Consider the following 18,160-nt stretch of genomic DNA (forward strand, 5'->3'; position numbering starts at 1 on the left):
GTGTACTGCAGTATTTTTACCCTGTGTACTGCAGTATTTCTGCTCTTGGTACTTCTTCTGTTTAAAATCAGCCTCCCTTAAACTGGACTTATCTGCAGTGCATTCTGGGTACATGACTGTGTAAAAACTACAAATATGGCCACCTGCATCAGACTGAAGGTCTGGCAGCCTCTGCTCCCATGATGCATCAGTCCTACCTCAGTCTGCACCATGTGTGACCGGTGCAGTCGCAGATCGAACACGGCGCCATAGACGTCCAGAATGTCTTTACTGTCCAGCTGCTGCAGAACCCGGTCCAGGACGATGAAGGTCCCCGTTCGGCCCACACCGGCACTGAAGGACACACCAGAGTCCAGTCAGAAAACCCTACATTTAACAGGCAGAAACACTGAAGGACACACCAGAGTCCAGTCAGAAAACCCTACATTTAACAGGCAGAAACACTGAAGGACACACCAGTCCAGTCAAAAAACACCACATTTAACAAGCAGAAACACCGAAGGACACACCAGAGTCCAGTCAGAAAACACCACATTTAACAGGCAGAAACACTGAAGGACACACTAGAGTCCAGTCAAAAAACATCACATTTAACAGGCAGAAACACTGAAGGACACACCAACAAAACAAACTCAGTCTGAGATGTACCTGCAGTGGACCACGGTGGGTCCAGATCCAGGACTCCTGTTGACGTAGTCCCGGACGGTCCGGACGAACTGGATCAGGGACTGGGTGGTCTCTGGGACTCCGTGATCAGGCCAGACCGTGTAGTGAAACTGACGGACCAGACGGCTGAAGCTCAGCTGCTCCTCCTGAAAACACACAAAGTACATCTGAGACACAAACACGCTTCCTCCGATGACTAAACAGGAAGTGTTTCAGCCGCTGAACCCTGATCTGGTTCATTTGAACTCACTGAGGTTTGTGTTTAATCTAAAGTTCTGCGGCTCTGTGGAACCAGAACACCATGAAGAAGGAGAGAACTCAGAGATGTGTTCTGTCAGCAGGACTCAAATCTAAAACCAACATGTCCAACTTTTTAGTTGTTTCGTGTCTTTTTGTGGTCATTTTGTGTCACAGTTTTGTCTTTTCACATCTTTTTGGGATATATTTTGCGTCACATTTTGGTTGTTTTGTGTAATATTTTGGTCATTTTCACACCTTCATGAACATCTATAATGCAAAAATGTCAAAACCTGGAACCAATATGCTTCCTCAGATGGTAAAACCTGGACTAGTGGTGTCTCCGCATCCTTCTGTGGAGGTTCTCAGTCATCCAGGTCCTGGTGATGGTAGGAGCTTCAGGAGGAACCAACTGGAGGTTCTGGAAGATGTTTCTAGAAAAGTCTTCCAGAACCTCCAGGTAGTTTCTACCATCTGCTCATCCTGTAGATGTTTTTCTATTCCAGACTTTTCCTCTCTCATCATCTGTAGAAGATGCTTCACCATGCTGAACATTTAGATGAATCCAACCGGTCTGGTTCCATGAGACTCACGCTGCAGATGTTGAACTCTCGGATGGTCCACTCAGGTAGAACCGACTCTGACAGCATCTGGATGATCAGATCTCCATAGTATAACGGATCCTGGTCGAAGGGCCAGTAATGATCACACTTCACCTGGAGGAGGAAACATCACCGCTGCTTCAGTTTGTCAGAACAACAACATTCTCACACAGAAGTTCAGTTCTGCTGAGAACCAGAGGAACCCACCCGGCCTTTCTCCACACACTGAGTGACCATCACCACGTTGTGAATGTTCTGCTCCCAAACCATCTTCCAGAAGTCGTCCTTGGTTCCAGGTAAAGGACCCTGCGTAGCGATGTACTCCCGACGGAAGTTGTTCCCCTGAAAGGTTCCACAGACACTAAATCAGAGGTCTAGAATGTAAAAACAGATCCTAATATTTCTCTTCCAGATGTCAACACTCACTAATGGAAAAGAATGAAGGCATGAAACACTGCCAGTCACAAAACCTTCAGAGCCTGTTTCTATAGAACTCAAAATGTTTTAAATCTAATCTCCATCTCTAGAAAAGTAAGAATGTTTTAAATCTAGCCTCCATCTGCTCCAGAGCTCCTGCAACCCTTCATCTGGAGTCCAGATCTGGACCAGTTTCAAGTTCAGTTTAGTTTTAAATCAGGAAAAGCAAAAATTTGCTACGCTGGATCGCAGCAGGCTCTCTCTGTTTTTCCTCTCTCCCTGTAGGTGGGCGTGTACCTGGTGTGTGGCGGCATGAGACAGGTGCTGTCTATTGATAATCCTAGACTGATTACTGCCAGGTGGGGATGATCTGCGGCATCTACTCTTCCTCCACATAAAAGCCAGATGCAGCCACCAGTCCTCGCTGGACTGTTAAACAGTCAAGTTAGTGCTGGCTCTTGTTACATCTGGCTCCTGGGAAAACTATTGTTCTAATGGTGTTTTTGTCTCACAGTTCTGGATCCCTGCCTGGTCTGCAAGAGCCTGCCTCTGGAAGTCTTCCGTCTGTCTCGTTCATCGTCTGGACCACCCGAAGGACCCACACCATGCTTCCTCCAGCCTCAGCATCTGTCTTGTCTCCTCCATCACGCCAGCCACACTCCACCTCGGCCCACCTCTCCTTCCCTTATACTACCAGAACTCTCTACCAGTTCAGTTCCCCATTCTGTCGCCTAGCGTTGACTTTAGTGTCGTGAACTTTCCCTGTCGTTCTGTTTCGATGTATCAGCGTACTGATTTGTAGTATTGTTGTTAGCTTCTGCTGCCGCAGCCGGCACGTTGTCTAGTTTCGGTTTCATTTCAGAGTATTGTCCGCCATTCTGGTGTTTAGACTCCTGTTTGCTCCCCTGTCCTGGTCATACTAGGTACGAGTTAGCCTGTCTAGTTAGATTTGTGATCCAGTTGGTTATAGTATTCTGTAGCCACTCCTAGCAGCTCTTCCGTTCCTGTTTGGCTCTGCTTTACGATAACAGTATTCTGAATTAATTCTTGGGCTTTATTTGCTGTGACTTAAAATAAAGCCCATCGACTGAATTCTGGCTGTCGTGCTCTTGTTGCCCTGCACGTGAGTCTCTGTGCCGGTATAACAGAAATTAATTTAACTGAATTATTGTGTTTGCTCTGAATCAGTGAATGGTGTTCTTACTCTCAGGATTACTCCTGACAGGTGTCTCCACCTGAGCAGGTGAATAGTTGAGTGGCTCTTACTGGGATGTAGCTGGCGTTGATGTAGTCCGAGCAGGGGTCATCATCCACGTAGGACAGCTTCACTCTGGTCGAGTCGTCTGAACAGAACCAACAGAACATCAGTGAGTTGCAGCCCTAGGTGAGTCACCTGTTCTGTCGTCTCCATGGTAACTCACAGGGCAGGATGTTGTTGTAGCGGTTCTTCCCGCGGTTCTCCGGCAGTAGAGCCGAGTCCAGAGGCTGGTTACGACCAACGTCCTTCAGGTCCTGAACAGAACCAGGAGAAGAAGTCTGTATGAAGATAGGTAGAGATCTACAGGAACCTCTGGCCCAGAGCTGGACCATCTGAAGAGACAGGGTGGACGTGATGATTCCAGGGTTCCACAGTTGTCTAAAGTAGGTCTCAAATCAGGAACTGTGAGCCTGTGACAGGCTGTTACCTGTCCAGGTGAGCACTGACCTCATATTCTTCTGACAGTAGGTAGTGAGAGTCGGCCTGCAGTTTGCTGTAGTGACTCTCAAAGTTGATGATCTTGATCGGACTGAAGGAGAAAATCAAAGATTTAATGTCAAAACACCATTAGAACCAATAGAACAGCAGGAACTTGGAGAGGAAGTTCTCACCTGGAGATCCGACGGCTGCTGAGAACCAGAAGGAGAGAACCTGTTACCATCTGATTGGACTAACTGCAGTACAACATGCAGTACTCTGAGCCTTTACTGCAGTAAAAGTACAACAGAGTACCAGTAGAACCCTGCTGTCAGAATACTACCTGAGTCATTTCTACCAATCAGCCCCTGAGTTCAGATAAGCTGATTAACCAGGTGTTTCTGGACTGTTTTCTGATTGGCTGTTTTTTCCTTAACACTAATAAACAGAAATAAACCTGTTTATTCATGTTTACTGGTCGGATGTAGCCAGAGTACTGACTGTTAATCATGGTATTGATTACTGATTTCTTACCCTCTGATGCCCAGCTGGACTCCTGCTGTCCCTCTGTCCCTCCTCACACTCATCCTGACAGATGGACTCTGCTGCACCCTGACAGACACACACCAACAGGTTAGGGTTAGGTGTTGGGTTACCTGTTGGACAGGTGTGGGTACTGTCAGGTACTGTGTACCTGTCGACAGGTGCAGTACTCACACTTTGCGGGCTCGGTACCTGCAGACCAGCAGAGCAGTGATTCCAACCATCATGATGATGAGAAACAAACCGGCACTGATTCCTTCAATGACTCCAGTCAGAGGCTCTGAAGAGAAACCTGTTCAGTCACTGTTGACCCTGTTCTACACCTGCTCTCTGAGACTGTACCTCTACATGTCCTCAGGTAGTTCAGTCCTCACCTGCATCCGTGACGACGGGCAGAGACAGGAAGGTGTCGGTGTAGAGTGGAGACGAGAGGCTCAAGTCCTTTGTCTCTTCATCAAATAGCTGAGTGAACGCTCGGATGCTGAGCCTGAACACAGACACAACACACTGTAAGCTGGGAGCACGGGAAGTACTGGGAGTACTGGGCAGTGAGGACCAGGACAGATTGGGTTATCAGTATGTTTCAGCACCTGTAGGAGGTTCTGGGCTTCAGTGGACCATCACAGAAGGGGGTCGGGTCGGTGCTGGACTCCGGGTCCAGCTGGTCACAGGGGCCCCCCAGAGAGTCCATCCCTGTCCCCAGACTGATGTCAAAACTGTTGGCTCCGCTGTCGGTGCAGCGACTCGGGAAGTAGCTGGTCTGGTAGGTCCTGATGGAGCTGTTGGACCTGTAGTCCAGGTAGGAGGGCAGTGGGTGGTGCTGGTCCGGCTGCAGGTTCTCCACACCTTCAGAGACAGGTGAGACAGGTTCAGGTACGTGGACTAAAATCACACCAGTAACCTCCTGGGCAGGTTCTGGTGCTGCTCACCTTCAGACTCGGCCACCACCACGGTGAAGAACCTGACCGCTCCGTTGGCATCGCTGAACCAGCTGCAGTTGAAGCTGAAGGAGATGAAGGTTCTGCCGACCACCACCACCGGACTGCTGACCCGGGTACCGATGGGGGGCCGAGGAGGACCTGCAGGGGCAGCAGGACCAGTTAGACTGAAGCCTCCGTCAATAACCTCCACCTGCAACCTTCAAACTCCACCCGCAACCTTCAATCTCCACCCTCCTAACAGATCAGGTTAAGCTCCACCCTCGGCCTCCACCCTTCTTACGGTCAATCATGGTGATCACGCTGTCGGTGGCCTCCTCGCTGGTCGTCCTGTCGGAGATCACCTTCACAGAGATGGTATAGTGTTTGTGGGGCTCCAGCTGAGTGATGACGTAGCTGGTGGAGTCACGGTTGGTGCGTCTGGAGTAGACGAGGGTCCGGGAGTCCTGGTGGAGGCACTCGATGGTGTAGGAGTCGTAGTCGGCCTCCGGAGGCTCCCAGGAGCAGGAGATGGAGGTGGAGCTCTGAGGGCGGCAGTGGAGGCTCTGAACTCTCTCCGGTTCTGGGCCAGGAAGACATGAAACTGGTGAGAGCAAAGTCTCTGATCCACTTCCTGTTTACCTTGTGTCAGATTTCCTGTTTAACTGCCTGATGTCAGACTTCCTGTTTACTTTGTGTCAGACTTCCTGTTTACCTAGGGATAGTTCATGTTGTGACCTACTGGTGCGGATGCTGCTCCAGATGGCCGTGCTGTAGGTGGGCGGAGCCTCGGCGGTGCCCGGCGGCCCACTGACGGTGCGCAGCCTGAAGGTGTAGCGTCGTCCGGGGAACAAACCCTTCAGGATGCGGCTGCCGGCGGTGCGGCTGTGGTATGGGTTGATGACGGACAGCCGGTCCTCCGGAGTCCAGCGCAACTCGAAGTCATCGTAGTCGGAGTCGACCGGAACGGACCAGGTGACCTCCACCGAGGTGTTGGTGATGCTGCCAAACAGGAAGGAGCTGGGAGGTCTGGGAGCTGAGATTTTAGTGTTTCTTCAACATCTCGTCTAAACACCTTCTAGCTTTAGTTTCTTTGAAATGGTGCAAATAAAACTACAGTGTCCAAACCAAAGAGCTGAAACTCTGAATATTGGAACTTTATGAAACACAAAAACAGAAATTTATTTTTAAAACATCACCAAACTGACTCCATTTAAAAACTAGACACAAAGCAACAAAAAGGAGACACAAAGTCAACGCAAAGAGAAAAGATGTGACAAATGTGCAAAGAAATGATCAAAATGAGACACAAAACCACATAATTAGCCACGAAGTGACAACAACCAACAAGACAAAAAACATCAAAAAACACAAATGAGACAGAAATGATTTAAAAAAAAAAAAAAAAAGCAAAAAACGAGACAGAGCAACACAAGCAAGACAAAAAAACAATGCAAAATGACAGGAGGAGACAACAAGAGAGACTGACAGGAAAACCCATAAAATAAAAGCAGCAGAAAGAGAACAGGGTGGAGGAACATCTACTGATGATAAGCAGAGTAGAGAGGAAATATGGAGATAGGAAAAACATCTACAGGATGAGGAGATGTTAGAAACCAACTGGTGGTTCTGGAAGACGTTTCTAGAAACGGCTTCCAGAACCTCCAACTGGTTTCTGCTGGAGCTCCAACTATCTCCAGGAGCTGGATGACTGAGAACCTCCAGAGAAATCTGAGGAGGTAACATTAGTTCCAGTCATGAATGAAGTGATGAAAGCTGAAAATCTGATCATTTTGCTCGTCTGCTGCTGACAAATGGAGTCATTTAGGTGAAACTCTAAAAGATATTTTTCTTTTAAAAACTATTGAATACAGTAAAAGTTCTTGTAAAATATAAACAAACATCTCTAGTTTGTGGAGCCTCCATTGTTCCAGTAACACCTGTGGATTGTTTCTCACCGGTTCGGCCCATGGTGCTGGCCCGGTTCCTGAGCTCCTGGCTCAGACTGAGAACCTCGGCCCGGTACTGTCGGCCCGGTATGAGGCCTGAGAAGACAAACTCTGTGGCGTCGGGGCCCAGCTGCCGCTTGGCCTGCTGGGAGCCATTGGGGTTGTAGAGCGTCAGCAGGTATCCGCTCAGGTCGCCACCACCACAGTCCCAGTTCACCACCAGAACATCGGACTGGTTCCCAGTCTGGAGCTGTAGAGACCCCACTGCTGCCGGTACTGAGGAGGGAAACAGGATTCAGCCTGCACGTCCAAACTGTGGGAATAATCTGTCGGCCTGCCTTTTATCAGGTCTCACCTGTCCGGGCCCACGTGGAGGTCTGGTTGGTCTGGTCTCCGCTGTGGATCAGAATCACCAGCCTGTAGGCGGCTCCGGGTCGGAGGCCCTGGAAGCTGCTCTGGAGGCTGCCGGGCTGAAGGCTGCGCCACTCCTGCAGCAAATCATCGGCGCCGTACAGGAAGAGTTCGTAGAGCTGGAACTCTCCAACAGGTGGAGTCCAGGTGAAGCTCAGGCTGCTTGTGCTGTTGGACCTCAGGGTCAGGTCGGTGATGGCCGCCGGGCCTGTGGGTCAGAGCAGGTCTAGTTTGAACATGTATTCACAGAAGATACAGAGAAAACATTTCCTGTTTACCTGCTTCCTGATAAACTTCCTGTTTACCTGCTTCCTGATACACTTCATGTTTACCTGCTTACTGATAAACTTCCTGTTTACCTGTTTTCTGTTAAACTTCCTGACTTCCTTCCAACACCTGGTTGTGATTTTAATGTGTTTTGGTCTCAGCAGGACTTTTATCTTCTGGACTTGACAGCTGGACCAGACCAACCAGACAGTACCTGTCTGACCAGGTGGAACCCAGTTTGGTGACCAACCACCAACATGTGGTCCAGTGGGGAGAACCAACATTTGGAACTTGGTGTAGAACATAAATCCCTGGAGCTGCCCCTGAAGACACCTGTCCAGGTAAAGAAGGACTCACGTGTCCGAGCCTCAGCGCTGACCCCCGGGCTGTGGACCCCCCCACTGCTGGTTTGGACCAGAACCCGGTACTTCTTCCCTGGTGTCAGGCCGTGGAACCGGTACCAGGTCTGTCCGAAGGGCTGCGAGCCATTGGTCACCTGGATGCCTCTGTCGTCCATAATCTGCAAGACATACCTATCGGCCACGCCCAGAGCGTCCTGCCAGCTCACCTGGAGGCTGCAGGTGGACTGCAGAGGGTCCACCTGGAGCCCTGTCACTGCTGAGGGAACTGAGGAGAACCAGAACCACATTTAAGGTCACAGAACAGGTTCACAGGTGCTGCAGTACAACTTACAGGTGTGTAAATCCTGGTAGTACAGGTGTGTATAGAATGATAGTACAGGTGTGTATATGCTGGTAGAACAGGTGTGTATATCCTGTCTGTACAGGTGTGTGCGTCCTCACCTGTGCGTCCTGAAGCCGTGTGGTTGTTCAGCAGGTCTCCGCTCACTGATTGGACCGTCACGTCGTACACCTGTCCAGGCTGCAGCGATCCGAATGTCACCTGGTTCTGGTGTTTGAGGACGGTTCTGAGGCTGAGCTGCCGACCGTCTCTGAACAGGAACACCGAGAATCCGTCCACGTCTCCCGGTCCAGGTGTCCAGCTCACCTGCAGGCTGCTGCTGTCACCATGGTTACTCACCTGGATGTTCTTCACTTTACTGGGAACTGAGACAGAGGAGAGACGTTCTAAAACAGCTTCCCGGTCTGATGATCTGCGTTTATTTATGAAATATTAACACTTTTCAATGTGACTTTCTTGAAATATTCCCAAGTTCTGTCTAAAAATTACAACTAGTTAGTACCATCACAGCTACAAGGTTCTGGTTCTGGTTCTAGTCTCTCTGACCAGGTTCTCCAGATTCCTCCCACAGTCCAGAGATCTGCTGAGGTTCCTGGTGCTTCTAAACTGTCTGCAGGTGTGAATGTGAGTCTGGTTGTCTGATGGACCGTTACCTGTCCAGGTGAACAGTCAATTAAGTCAGCTAAAGTTAAAAAAAAAAAAAAATATATATATATATATATATATATATAAAAATATAAAATATATATATATATATAAAAATATAAAATATATATATATATATATATATATATATATATATATATATATATATATATATATATATATATATATATATATATATATATATATATATATATATAAATAATTCAATTCAATTCAATTTTATTTATATAGTGCCATTTACAGTCAAATCGTCTCGAGACGCTTTACAGAACCCATATGCCTGAACCCCCAGAACAAGCCAAAAGGCGACAGTGGCAGGAAAACACCCTTTTAACAGGGAAAAAAACCTCGAGCAGAACCCGGCTCTAATGTGGGGGAACCATCTGCTGCTGGCCGGACGGGTTGAGAGGTACAGAAGAAGAAGAGAGGTAGAGATAGAGGGATACAGATAGAGGGATAGAGGTAGAGGGGAAGAGATAGAGAGGTGGGGGGTGGGACACAGAGTGAATGTAATGCAATAATGGTATATATAGTAAATACATAGGTAGTTAGAGAAGGGCTCAGTGCATCAAGAGAGGTTCCCCAGCAGTCTAGGCCTATAGCAGCATAACTAGGGGCAGACTAAAGGGACGTCAAGAGGGGAAGTCAGTTTTGCAAATGAAAACACCAGCTCACCCCGTCAGGGTCCCCCAGTCAGCCCTAACTATAAGCTTTGTCAAAAAAGAAGGTTTTAAGCCTGGTCTTAAAAATAGAGAGGGTGTCCACCTCCAGAACCCAAACTGGGAGCTGGTTCCACAGGAGAGGAGCTGATAACTGAAGGCTCTGCCTCCCATTCTACTTTTAGAGATTCTAGGAACAACAAGTAAGCCTGCAGTCTGAGAGTGAAGAGTTCTGCTAGGATAATATGGTACTATCAGGTCTTTAAGATATGATGGAGATTGGTTGTTAAGAGCTTTATATGTCAGAAGAAGGATTTTGAATTCTATTCTAGATTTAACAGGAAGCCAATGAAGAGAAACCAGTATAGGAGAAATATGATCTCTCTTGCTAACTCCCGTCAGTACTCTGGCTGCAGCGTTTTGGATCAGCTGTAGATGTTTCAGAGAGCTATTGGGACAACCTGATAATAAGGAATTACAGTAGTCAAGCCTAGAAGTAACAAATGCATGGACTAGTTTTTCTGCATCACTCTGAGACAGGATGTTCCTGATTTTCACAATATTTCTCAGGTGGAAAAAGGAAGTCCTACAGATTTATGTGTGAGTTAAAGGACATATCCTGGTTAAAGATAACACCGAGGTTCCTCACAGTAGTACTGGAGGCCAATGTAATGCCATCCAGAGTAATTATATGCTTTGAAAGCAATTCTCTAAGATGTTTGGGGCCAAATACAATGACTTCAGTCTTGTCTGAATTTAGTAGTAAGAAATTATAGGTCATCCAGGTCTTTATGTCCTTAAGACAATATTGCAGTCTAGCTAGCTGATTAGTTTCATTTGGCTTCATAGATAAATACAATTGAGTGTCGTCAGCATAACAATGGAAATTAATACAGTGCTTCCTAATAATATTGCCTAAGGGAAGCATGTATAATGTGAACAGTATTGGTCCTAAGACAGAACCCTGAGGAACTCCATGATTAACCCTAGTATGCTCAGAAGAGTCATTGTTGACATGCACAAACTGGAACCTGTCTGATAAGTAGGATTTAAACCAGTCCAGTGCTGTCCCTTTAATGCCAATACAATGTTCTAGTCGCTGTAATAAAAGTTTGTGGTCGATTGTATCGAATGCTGCACTAAGGTCCAATAAAATAAGTATAGAGACCAGTCCATTATCTGACGCTATGAGAAGGTCATTAGTAACTTTCACCAGAGCTGTTTCTGTGCTATGATGCACTCTGAAGCCTGACTGAAACTCTTCAAACAAGCTATTCCTTTGTAAATGTTCACATCATTGATTTGCAACTGTTCTTTCCAGAATTTTGGAGAGAAATGGGAGGTTGGAAATTGGTCTATAGTTGGCTAAAACATCTGCATATATATATATATATATATATATACACAGTGTTGGGGAGTAACGGAATACATGTACCGCCGTTACGTATTTAAAATACTAATTATAAGTATTCTGTAATCTGGTACAGTTACTGTTTTTAAACATGGTATTTAGAATACAGTTACTTTCACTTTACCTTTGGAATACTCGTGTATTTTTCATTTTAAGTTTACCGAACTAAAAATTAATAAATAAAAAAAAATAATAAAATAATTAAATAAAAAGGACGCGTTGCGTTCCCGTAGTAACACGCTCGTTCTTGCGCCCACTATTCTGGCTCCAGGCCAGGCCTGCTCCCGCTAACTAGCTGGCTAGCTAATAGCTTCAGCCCATGCTTCAGCCATCAGCGTTCATGTGCGTGGTCAAATATGGATTCAGACCAGGAGTCAGTGTGCTCAGAGCCACAAACACCGCAGAATCCACCTTCCAGTAATGAAAGAAGAAGTGCATTCACGTCCTGGAAATTCAAGCACCTTTTTACTCTGAAAAAGGAGAGGAGTACTGGGCGAAACTTCACAGTGCAGTGCAATCTTTGTCTACCAGCAACCAACTTTCTATCAGCATCCAAAGACTCTACCTCCAACCTGAAGAAACACCTTCTTGTAAGTATTTTTTTAAACCGTGGTTCTTGCATTTACCTTTACTTATAGTGGATGATTTGACAGTGTCTTAAATATAGCGTGACGTAGGTTTTTCGTTTTCTTGCAGTTGCTGTAAGTTTTAACGTTGGCCGAATTTGAGTTATGTTTGCTAACGTTCTTTAATATTGTGATATGCAGTCATGGGCGTCTGTTTCCAACAGCATGTTAGTGTACGAAAATAAAGGCCCTTTTTTCTATTTATTGTTGTGACTATATCATTTTACAACACAGCAGAGGTAAAAAAGTGTGGTAGTTGATTGCCTGTGGAAGTCAAATCAGCCTTTTACCGATTTCTTAAATTGTACACATGATAAATTGGTTCATTTTTTTAATTAGACCAATATATTATGCATGCTGCATGGAATTTAAAAAATTGGTAAGAAGAGATTTTGTTCCAGTGTGAAATCATTGAAATGTCACTTTTGCTGCGCTACAACTGCAGTTTTTGGAGTGTTGATTCAAAATAGTAGGTTGATAGCTTAAAACCTGTGGTTTTTGTTCTCCAGTTGTTGAAGTTTTCTTGCTTGTCAAGAAAATGTTGGATTCAGCCCTATATTTCCTGAGTTTTGCTTGAACTTTTTGCCAATGTTATATACAGTGTTTTGTGGCATAGCATTTTTTGCCCTGTGAAATATGAAGGCAGATTTTTATTTTAGGTTAAAAAAAGTTGTGGTGCTATGTTCTCAAGCACGGCATCACTTTATTACGCAAACCAGAATTAATGTATGTTGACACTTTAAAAATTTTAATAAAATAATTTATGTGCAATTGTTTTATTTTTTGATAGTCAATACTTGTTGAGCACTAACAGGCCTTTTGCAATCCAACCTGGAGTAGCTACAAATAATATACACATTCACACTTGAAATTTTTATGAGGAAGTATTCTAGTATTCGGAATACAGTACAAAGATTAACCAATGTAATGGAATACGTTACAAAATACATTTAAAAGTAAGTATTCGGTATTCTGTAACGAAATACAGTTTGAAAGTATTCTCCCCAACACTGTATATATATATATATATATATATATATATATATATATATATATATATATATATATATATATATATATATATACACATTAGGGCTGGGCGATATGGCCTAAAAAAAAAAAAATAGCTTTTTTTCACAAAAAATCCCGATTCACGATTTATCCGATTTTTAATTTTTTTTTTTTAACCCCCTACCTAATCTCCTCATGCCGGAGTCCGGTCTACTTTATGCAAATGAGCTGCAGCCCTCTCCAGGTAAACACAGCGGATCGCAGCTGGAAACGCGCTGCATATGGCATGCTGATCCGGTTGCGGTGCATTTCCAGCTGTGATCCAGTGTGTTTACCTGGAAAGGGCTGCAGCTCATTTGCATAAAATAGACTAACTTCTACTTTGTGCAAATTGCATGCGGCGTGCGGAGATTCCACGCATCCTGAAACTGTCCTCAAACTTCTAAACTAGGCGTCGGTGACATAAAACGAGGACATATTCAGCTGCTGCAGATTATTTCTCGCTTCAAATGCTTTCACACCTGTGGTTCCACACTTCCCTGCTGACGTCTGACGTTACGGTGAGCGTATTGCGTCACTTCCTGTTGTAGCGCTGTGTTGTGTTCTGTGACTGTTGTAGCTTATCCACTCCATCTAATTTGATATTCATTAAATCTGTGTAGCGGTAATATTTGAATCGTAACATACACTCATTTTCTTCACGCACCCTCTCGGTACTTAATTCTAAGTTAATCTGTTATCTCTGTCCGCTAGCCTAGCACTTAGCAGTTAGCATGGCTTCGCCCTCTTCCTCTCCTTCTCTTTCCTGCTTAGTGTGTCACATGTTTAGTTACTCCTCTGCCTCCTTTAGTGATAACGATGCCTGTAATAAATGCAGTCTCTTTGTAGCTTTGGAGGCGAGGCTCTCTGAATTGGAAGCGCGGCTCCGCACCATGGAAAACACCCCGCTAGCTGTTAGCCAGGCCCCCCTTAGCCGCTGCGGACCGCAATAGCATAGCTAGCTTCTGCTAGTGTAGCTTCTGCGAGCCGTCCCCCAGCAGCTCCCGAGCAGCCGGGAAGTCAGGGTAGCTGGGTGACAGTTCGTAGGAAACGTAGTCCTAAACTCAAGCCCGCTGTCCCGGCACACCACAAACCGCTTCACGTTTCTAATCGTTTTTCCCCACTCAATGACACACCCGCTGAGAAACCAACTCTGATCATTGGCAGCTCCGTAGTAAGAAACGTGAAGCAAGCGACACCAGCGACCATAGTAAAATGCCTCCCAGGGGCCAGAGCGGGCGACATAGAAGCAAATTTAAAACTGCTGGCTAAAGATAATCGTAAATACAGTAAGATTGTTATTCATGTCGGCGGTAATGACACCCGGTTACGCCAATCGGAGGTCACCAAAATTAGTGTGGCATCGGTGTGTAACTTTGCCAAAACCATGTCGGACTCCGTAGTTTTCTCTGGACCCCTGCCTGATCTGACCAGCGATGATATGTTTAACCGTATGTCATCGTTTCGCCGCTGGATGTCTATGTGGTGTACTGCAAACGACGTTGGCTTTATAGACAATTGGAGCTCTTTCTGGGGAAAACCTGGTCTGATTAGGAGAGACGGCATCCATCCCACTTTGGCTGGTGCAGCTCTCATTTCTAGAAATATGGCTGATTTTATTAGAACTCCTAAAGCATGACAACCCAGAGTTCAGACCAGGATACAGAGTTGTAGTCTTCCACACCTCTCTGCAGTTTCCTCTCAGCTGTCAACCTCTAGGAATTCAGTTAGCTTTATTGAGACTGTGTCTGTCCCCCGACCACCAAAATTCAATAAATTAAGCAAATCAAAAATAAACAAAACACATAGTAACCATAAAAATCTAATTAAAATTAATACCACTATTTCAACTGAGCAAAGACACAGGACAATTAAATGTGGTCTGTTAAATATTAGATCTCTCTCATCTAAATCTCTGTTAGTAAATGATTTGATAACTGATAACCAGATTGATTTGTTCTGTTTGACTGAAACCTGGTTGCAGCAGGAAGAATATGTTAGTCTAAATAAAGCAACTCCTACTAGTCATACTAACTGTGATGTTCCTCCAATCACAGGCCGAGGAGGAGGAGTGGCAGCAATTTACCTCTCTAGCTTAAAAATGAACCAGAGACCTAAACCTAGTTACAGTTCATTTGAAAATCTTACTCTGTCTCTCTCATCCAGATTTAAAAGCTCAGAAACCAGTTTTATTTGTTGTATATCGTCCTCCTGCTCCTTACTCTGAGTTTTTATCTCAATTCTCAGACTTTTTATCTGATTTAGTGCTCAGCTCAGATAAAGTCATTATTGTGGGTGACTTCAACATTCATGTTGACGTGGACAGTGACAGCCTTACGACTGCTTTTAATTCAATATTAGACTCAATTGGGTTTTCTCAACATGTAAATAAACCAACTCATAGTTTTAATCATACCCTTGACCTCGTTCTGACTTATGGCATAGAAATCAAACAGTTAACAGTATTTCCCCAGAACCCTCTTCTTTCTGACCATTTTATGATAACATTTCAATTTACAACAATAGATTGTATAGGAGTTAAGAATAAATATCATTACAGTAGATGTCTGTCTGACAATTCGGTGACTAAATTTAAGGAAATAATACCCTCTCTATTTAGTTCAGCACCACTTACTGATATAATGGAAGGGAAATATTATAATTTTACCCCCACAGAAGTGGATTATATTGTTAATAATGCTGCAGCCTCACTGCGTACAACACTTGATAGTGTTGCACCTGTAAAAAAGAAAGTTCTATCTCAGAGAGGACCTGCTCCTTGGTATAATTCCCAGCTGTGGACTTTAAAGCAGGCGTCCCGAAAGCTGGAAAGGAAGTGGTACTCCACTAATTTAGAAGAAGTTTATGTAGCTTGGAAAAATAGTCTAGTAATTTATAAAAAAGCTCTTGGTAATGCCAGGACAACATATTATTCATCTTTAATAGAGGAAAACAAGAACAACCCCAGGTTTCTCTTCAGCACTGTAGCCAGGCTGACAAAGAGTCAGAGCTCTGTTCAACCTTGTATTCCTTTAGCTTTGAGCAGTAACAACTTCATGAGCTTCTTTACAAATAAAATTATTACGATTAGAGAAAAAATTCATCTGGCCCTTCCTACAAATGTCACAGATGTGTCATCGAGTACAGATACTTTAGAATTGGCTGTAAGACCAGATGGATATTTAGAATTTTTCACTCCCATACATCTCTCTGAACTCATTTCAATAGTTTCTACATCCAAACCATCCTCATGTCTTTTAGATCCTATCCCAACTAGACTGTTCAAGGAGGCTTTACCTTTAATTAATTCCTCAATGTTAGATCTGATTAATCTCTCTCTAGTAACAGGCTATGTACCACAGGCTTTTAAGGTTGCCGTAATCAAACCTTTACTTAAAAAGCCCACTCTAGATCCAGATGTTTTAGCCAACTATAGACCAATTTCCAACCTCCCATTTCTCTCCAAAATTCTGGAAAGAACAGTTGCAAATTAATGATGTGAACATTTACAAAGGAATAGCTTGTTTGAAGAGTTTCAGTCAGGCTTCAGAGTGCATCATAGCACAGAAACAGCTCTGGTGAAAGTTACTAATGACCTTCTCATAGCGTCAGATAATGGACTGGTCTCTATACTTATTTTATTGGACCTTAGTGCAGCATTCGATACAATCGACCACAGACTTTTATTACAGCGACTAGAACATTGTATTGGCATTAAAGGGACAGCACTGGACTGGTTTAAATCCTACTTATCAGACAGGTTCCAGTTTGTGCATGTCAACAATGACTCTTCTGAGCATACTAGGGTTAATCATGGAGTTCCTCAGGGTTCTGTCTTAGGACCAATACTGTTCACATTATACATGCTTCCCTTGGGCAATATTATTAGGAAGGACTGTATTAATTTCCATTGTTATGCTGATGACACTGAATTGTATTTATCTATGAAGCCAAATGAAACTAATCAGCTAGCTAGACTGCAAGATTGTCTTAAGGACATAAAGACCTGGATGACCTATAATTTCTTACTGCTAAATTCAGACAAGACTGAAGTCATTGTATTTGGCCCCAAACATCTTAGAAAATTGCTTTCAAAGCATATAGTTACTTTGGATGGCATTACATTGACCTCCAGTACTACTGTGAGGAACCTCGGTGTTATCTTTGACCAGGACATGTCCTTTAACTCACACATAAAACAAATCTGTAGGACTTTCTTTTTCCACCTGAGAAATATTGTGAAAATCAGGAACATCCTGTCTCAGAGTGATGCAGAAAAACTAGTCCATGCATTTGTTACTTCTAGGCTTGACTACTGTAATTCCTTATTATCAGGTTGTCCCAATAGCTCTCTGAAACATCTACAGCTGATCCAAAATGCTGCAGCCAGAGTACTGACGGGAGTTAGCAAGAGAGATCATATTTCTCCTATACTGGTTTCTCTTCATTGGCTTCCTGTTAAATCTAGAATAGAATTCAAAATCCTTCTTCTGACATATAAAGCTCTTAACAACCAATCTCCATCATATCTTAAAGACCTGATAGTACCATATTATCCTAGCAGAACTCTTCGCTCTCAGACTGCAGGCTTACTTGTTGTTCCTAGAATCTCTAAAAGTAGAATGGGAGGCAGAGCCTTCAGTTATCAGCTCCTCTCCTGTGGAACCAGCTCCCAGTTTGGGTTCTGGAGGTGGACACCCTCTCTAATTTTAAGACCAGGCTTAAAACCTTCCTTTTTGACAAAGCTTATAGTTAGGGCTGACTGGGGGACCCTGACGGGGTGAGCTGGTTTTTTCATTTGCAAAACTGACTTCCCCTCTTGACGTCCCTTTAGTCTGCCCCTAGTTATGCTGCTATAGGCCTAGACTGCTGGGGAACCTCTCTTGATGCACTGAGCCCTTCTCTAACTACCTATGTATTTACTATATATACCATTATTGCATTACATTCACTCCGTTTCTTTCTGTGTTCTTCCTCCGAGTGTCCCTGGTCCCAGAGCTGGATGCTTCAGATGTGTGGTTGTGTTTTATGGTCCTTGTGTCCCACCCCCCACCTCTCTATCTCTACCTCTATCTCTATCCCTCTACCTCTTCCCCTCTACCTCTATCCCTCTATCTCTATCCCTCTATCTCTGCCTCTCTACCTCTATCTCTACCTCTTCTGTCCCTCTCAACCCGCCCGGCCAGCAGCAGATGGTTCCCCCACATTAGAGCCGGGTTCTGCTCGAGGTTTTTTTTTCCCTGTTAAAAGGGTGTTTTCCTGCCACTGTCTCCTTAGGGCTGCTCTGGGCTTCAGGCATATGGGTTCTGTAAAGCGTCTTGAGACAATTTGACTGTAATTGGCACTATATAAATAAAATTGA

At 44.5% G+C, this 18,160-nt stretch overlaps 1 protein-coding gene across 6 annotated transcripts in view; it reads right to left on the reverse strand.

The window, feature by feature from the left end:
* Positions 1-18,160, reverse strand: part of LOC111578298 (receptor-type tyrosine-protein phosphatase beta-like) — a 40,650-nt gene that overhangs the window by 779 nt on the left and 21,711 nt on the right. Inside the window, exons 14-32 of one of the 6 annotated variants that reach the window (XM_055009464.1) lie at positions 8,488-8,751; positions 8,042-8,311; positions 7,362-7,625; positions 7,016-7,282; positions 5,800-6,093; positions 5,362-5,640; positions 5,070-5,219; positions 4,731-4,986; positions 4,515-4,627; positions 4,315-4,420; positions 4,132-4,209; positions 3,792-3,806; positions 3,628-3,709; positions 3,344-3,434; positions 3,189-3,265; positions 1,713-1,847; positions 1,497-1,619; positions 649-812; positions 198-333 (exon numbers count right to left, since the gene is read on the reverse strand). In XM_055009464.1, coding sequence (XP_054865439.1) covers positions 198-333; positions 649-812; positions 1,497-1,619; positions 1,713-1,847; positions 3,189-3,265; positions 3,344-3,434; positions 3,628-3,709; positions 3,792-3,806; positions 4,132-4,209; positions 4,315-4,420; positions 4,515-4,627; positions 4,731-4,986; positions 5,070-5,219; positions 5,362-5,640; positions 5,800-6,093; positions 7,016-7,282; positions 7,362-7,625; positions 8,042-8,311; positions 8,488-8,751 — 3,164 coding nt within the window. Of the gene's footprint in view, positions 1-197; positions 334-648; positions 813-1,496; positions 1,620-1,712; positions 1,848-3,188; positions 3,266-3,343; positions 3,513-3,627; positions 3,710-3,791; positions 3,810-4,131; positions 4,210-4,314; positions 4,421-4,514; positions 4,628-4,730; positions 4,987-5,069; positions 5,220-5,361; positions 5,641-5,799; positions 6,094-7,015; positions 7,283-7,361; positions 7,626-8,041; positions 8,312-8,487; positions 8,752-18,160 lie in introns of all 6 variants that reach the window. The other 5 variants (XM_055009460.1, XM_055009463.1, XM_055009459.1 and 2 more) reach the window with 5 other exon arrangements.

The sequence above is a fragment of the Amphiprion ocellaris genome, chromosome 3 (genome assembly GCF_022539595.1).
Source record: "Amphiprion ocellaris isolate individual 3 ecotype Okinawa chromosome 3, ASM2253959v1, whole genome shotgun sequence".
Classification (NCBI taxonomy): domain Eukaryota; kingdom Metazoa; phylum Chordata; class Actinopteri; family Pomacentridae; genus Amphiprion; species Amphiprion ocellaris.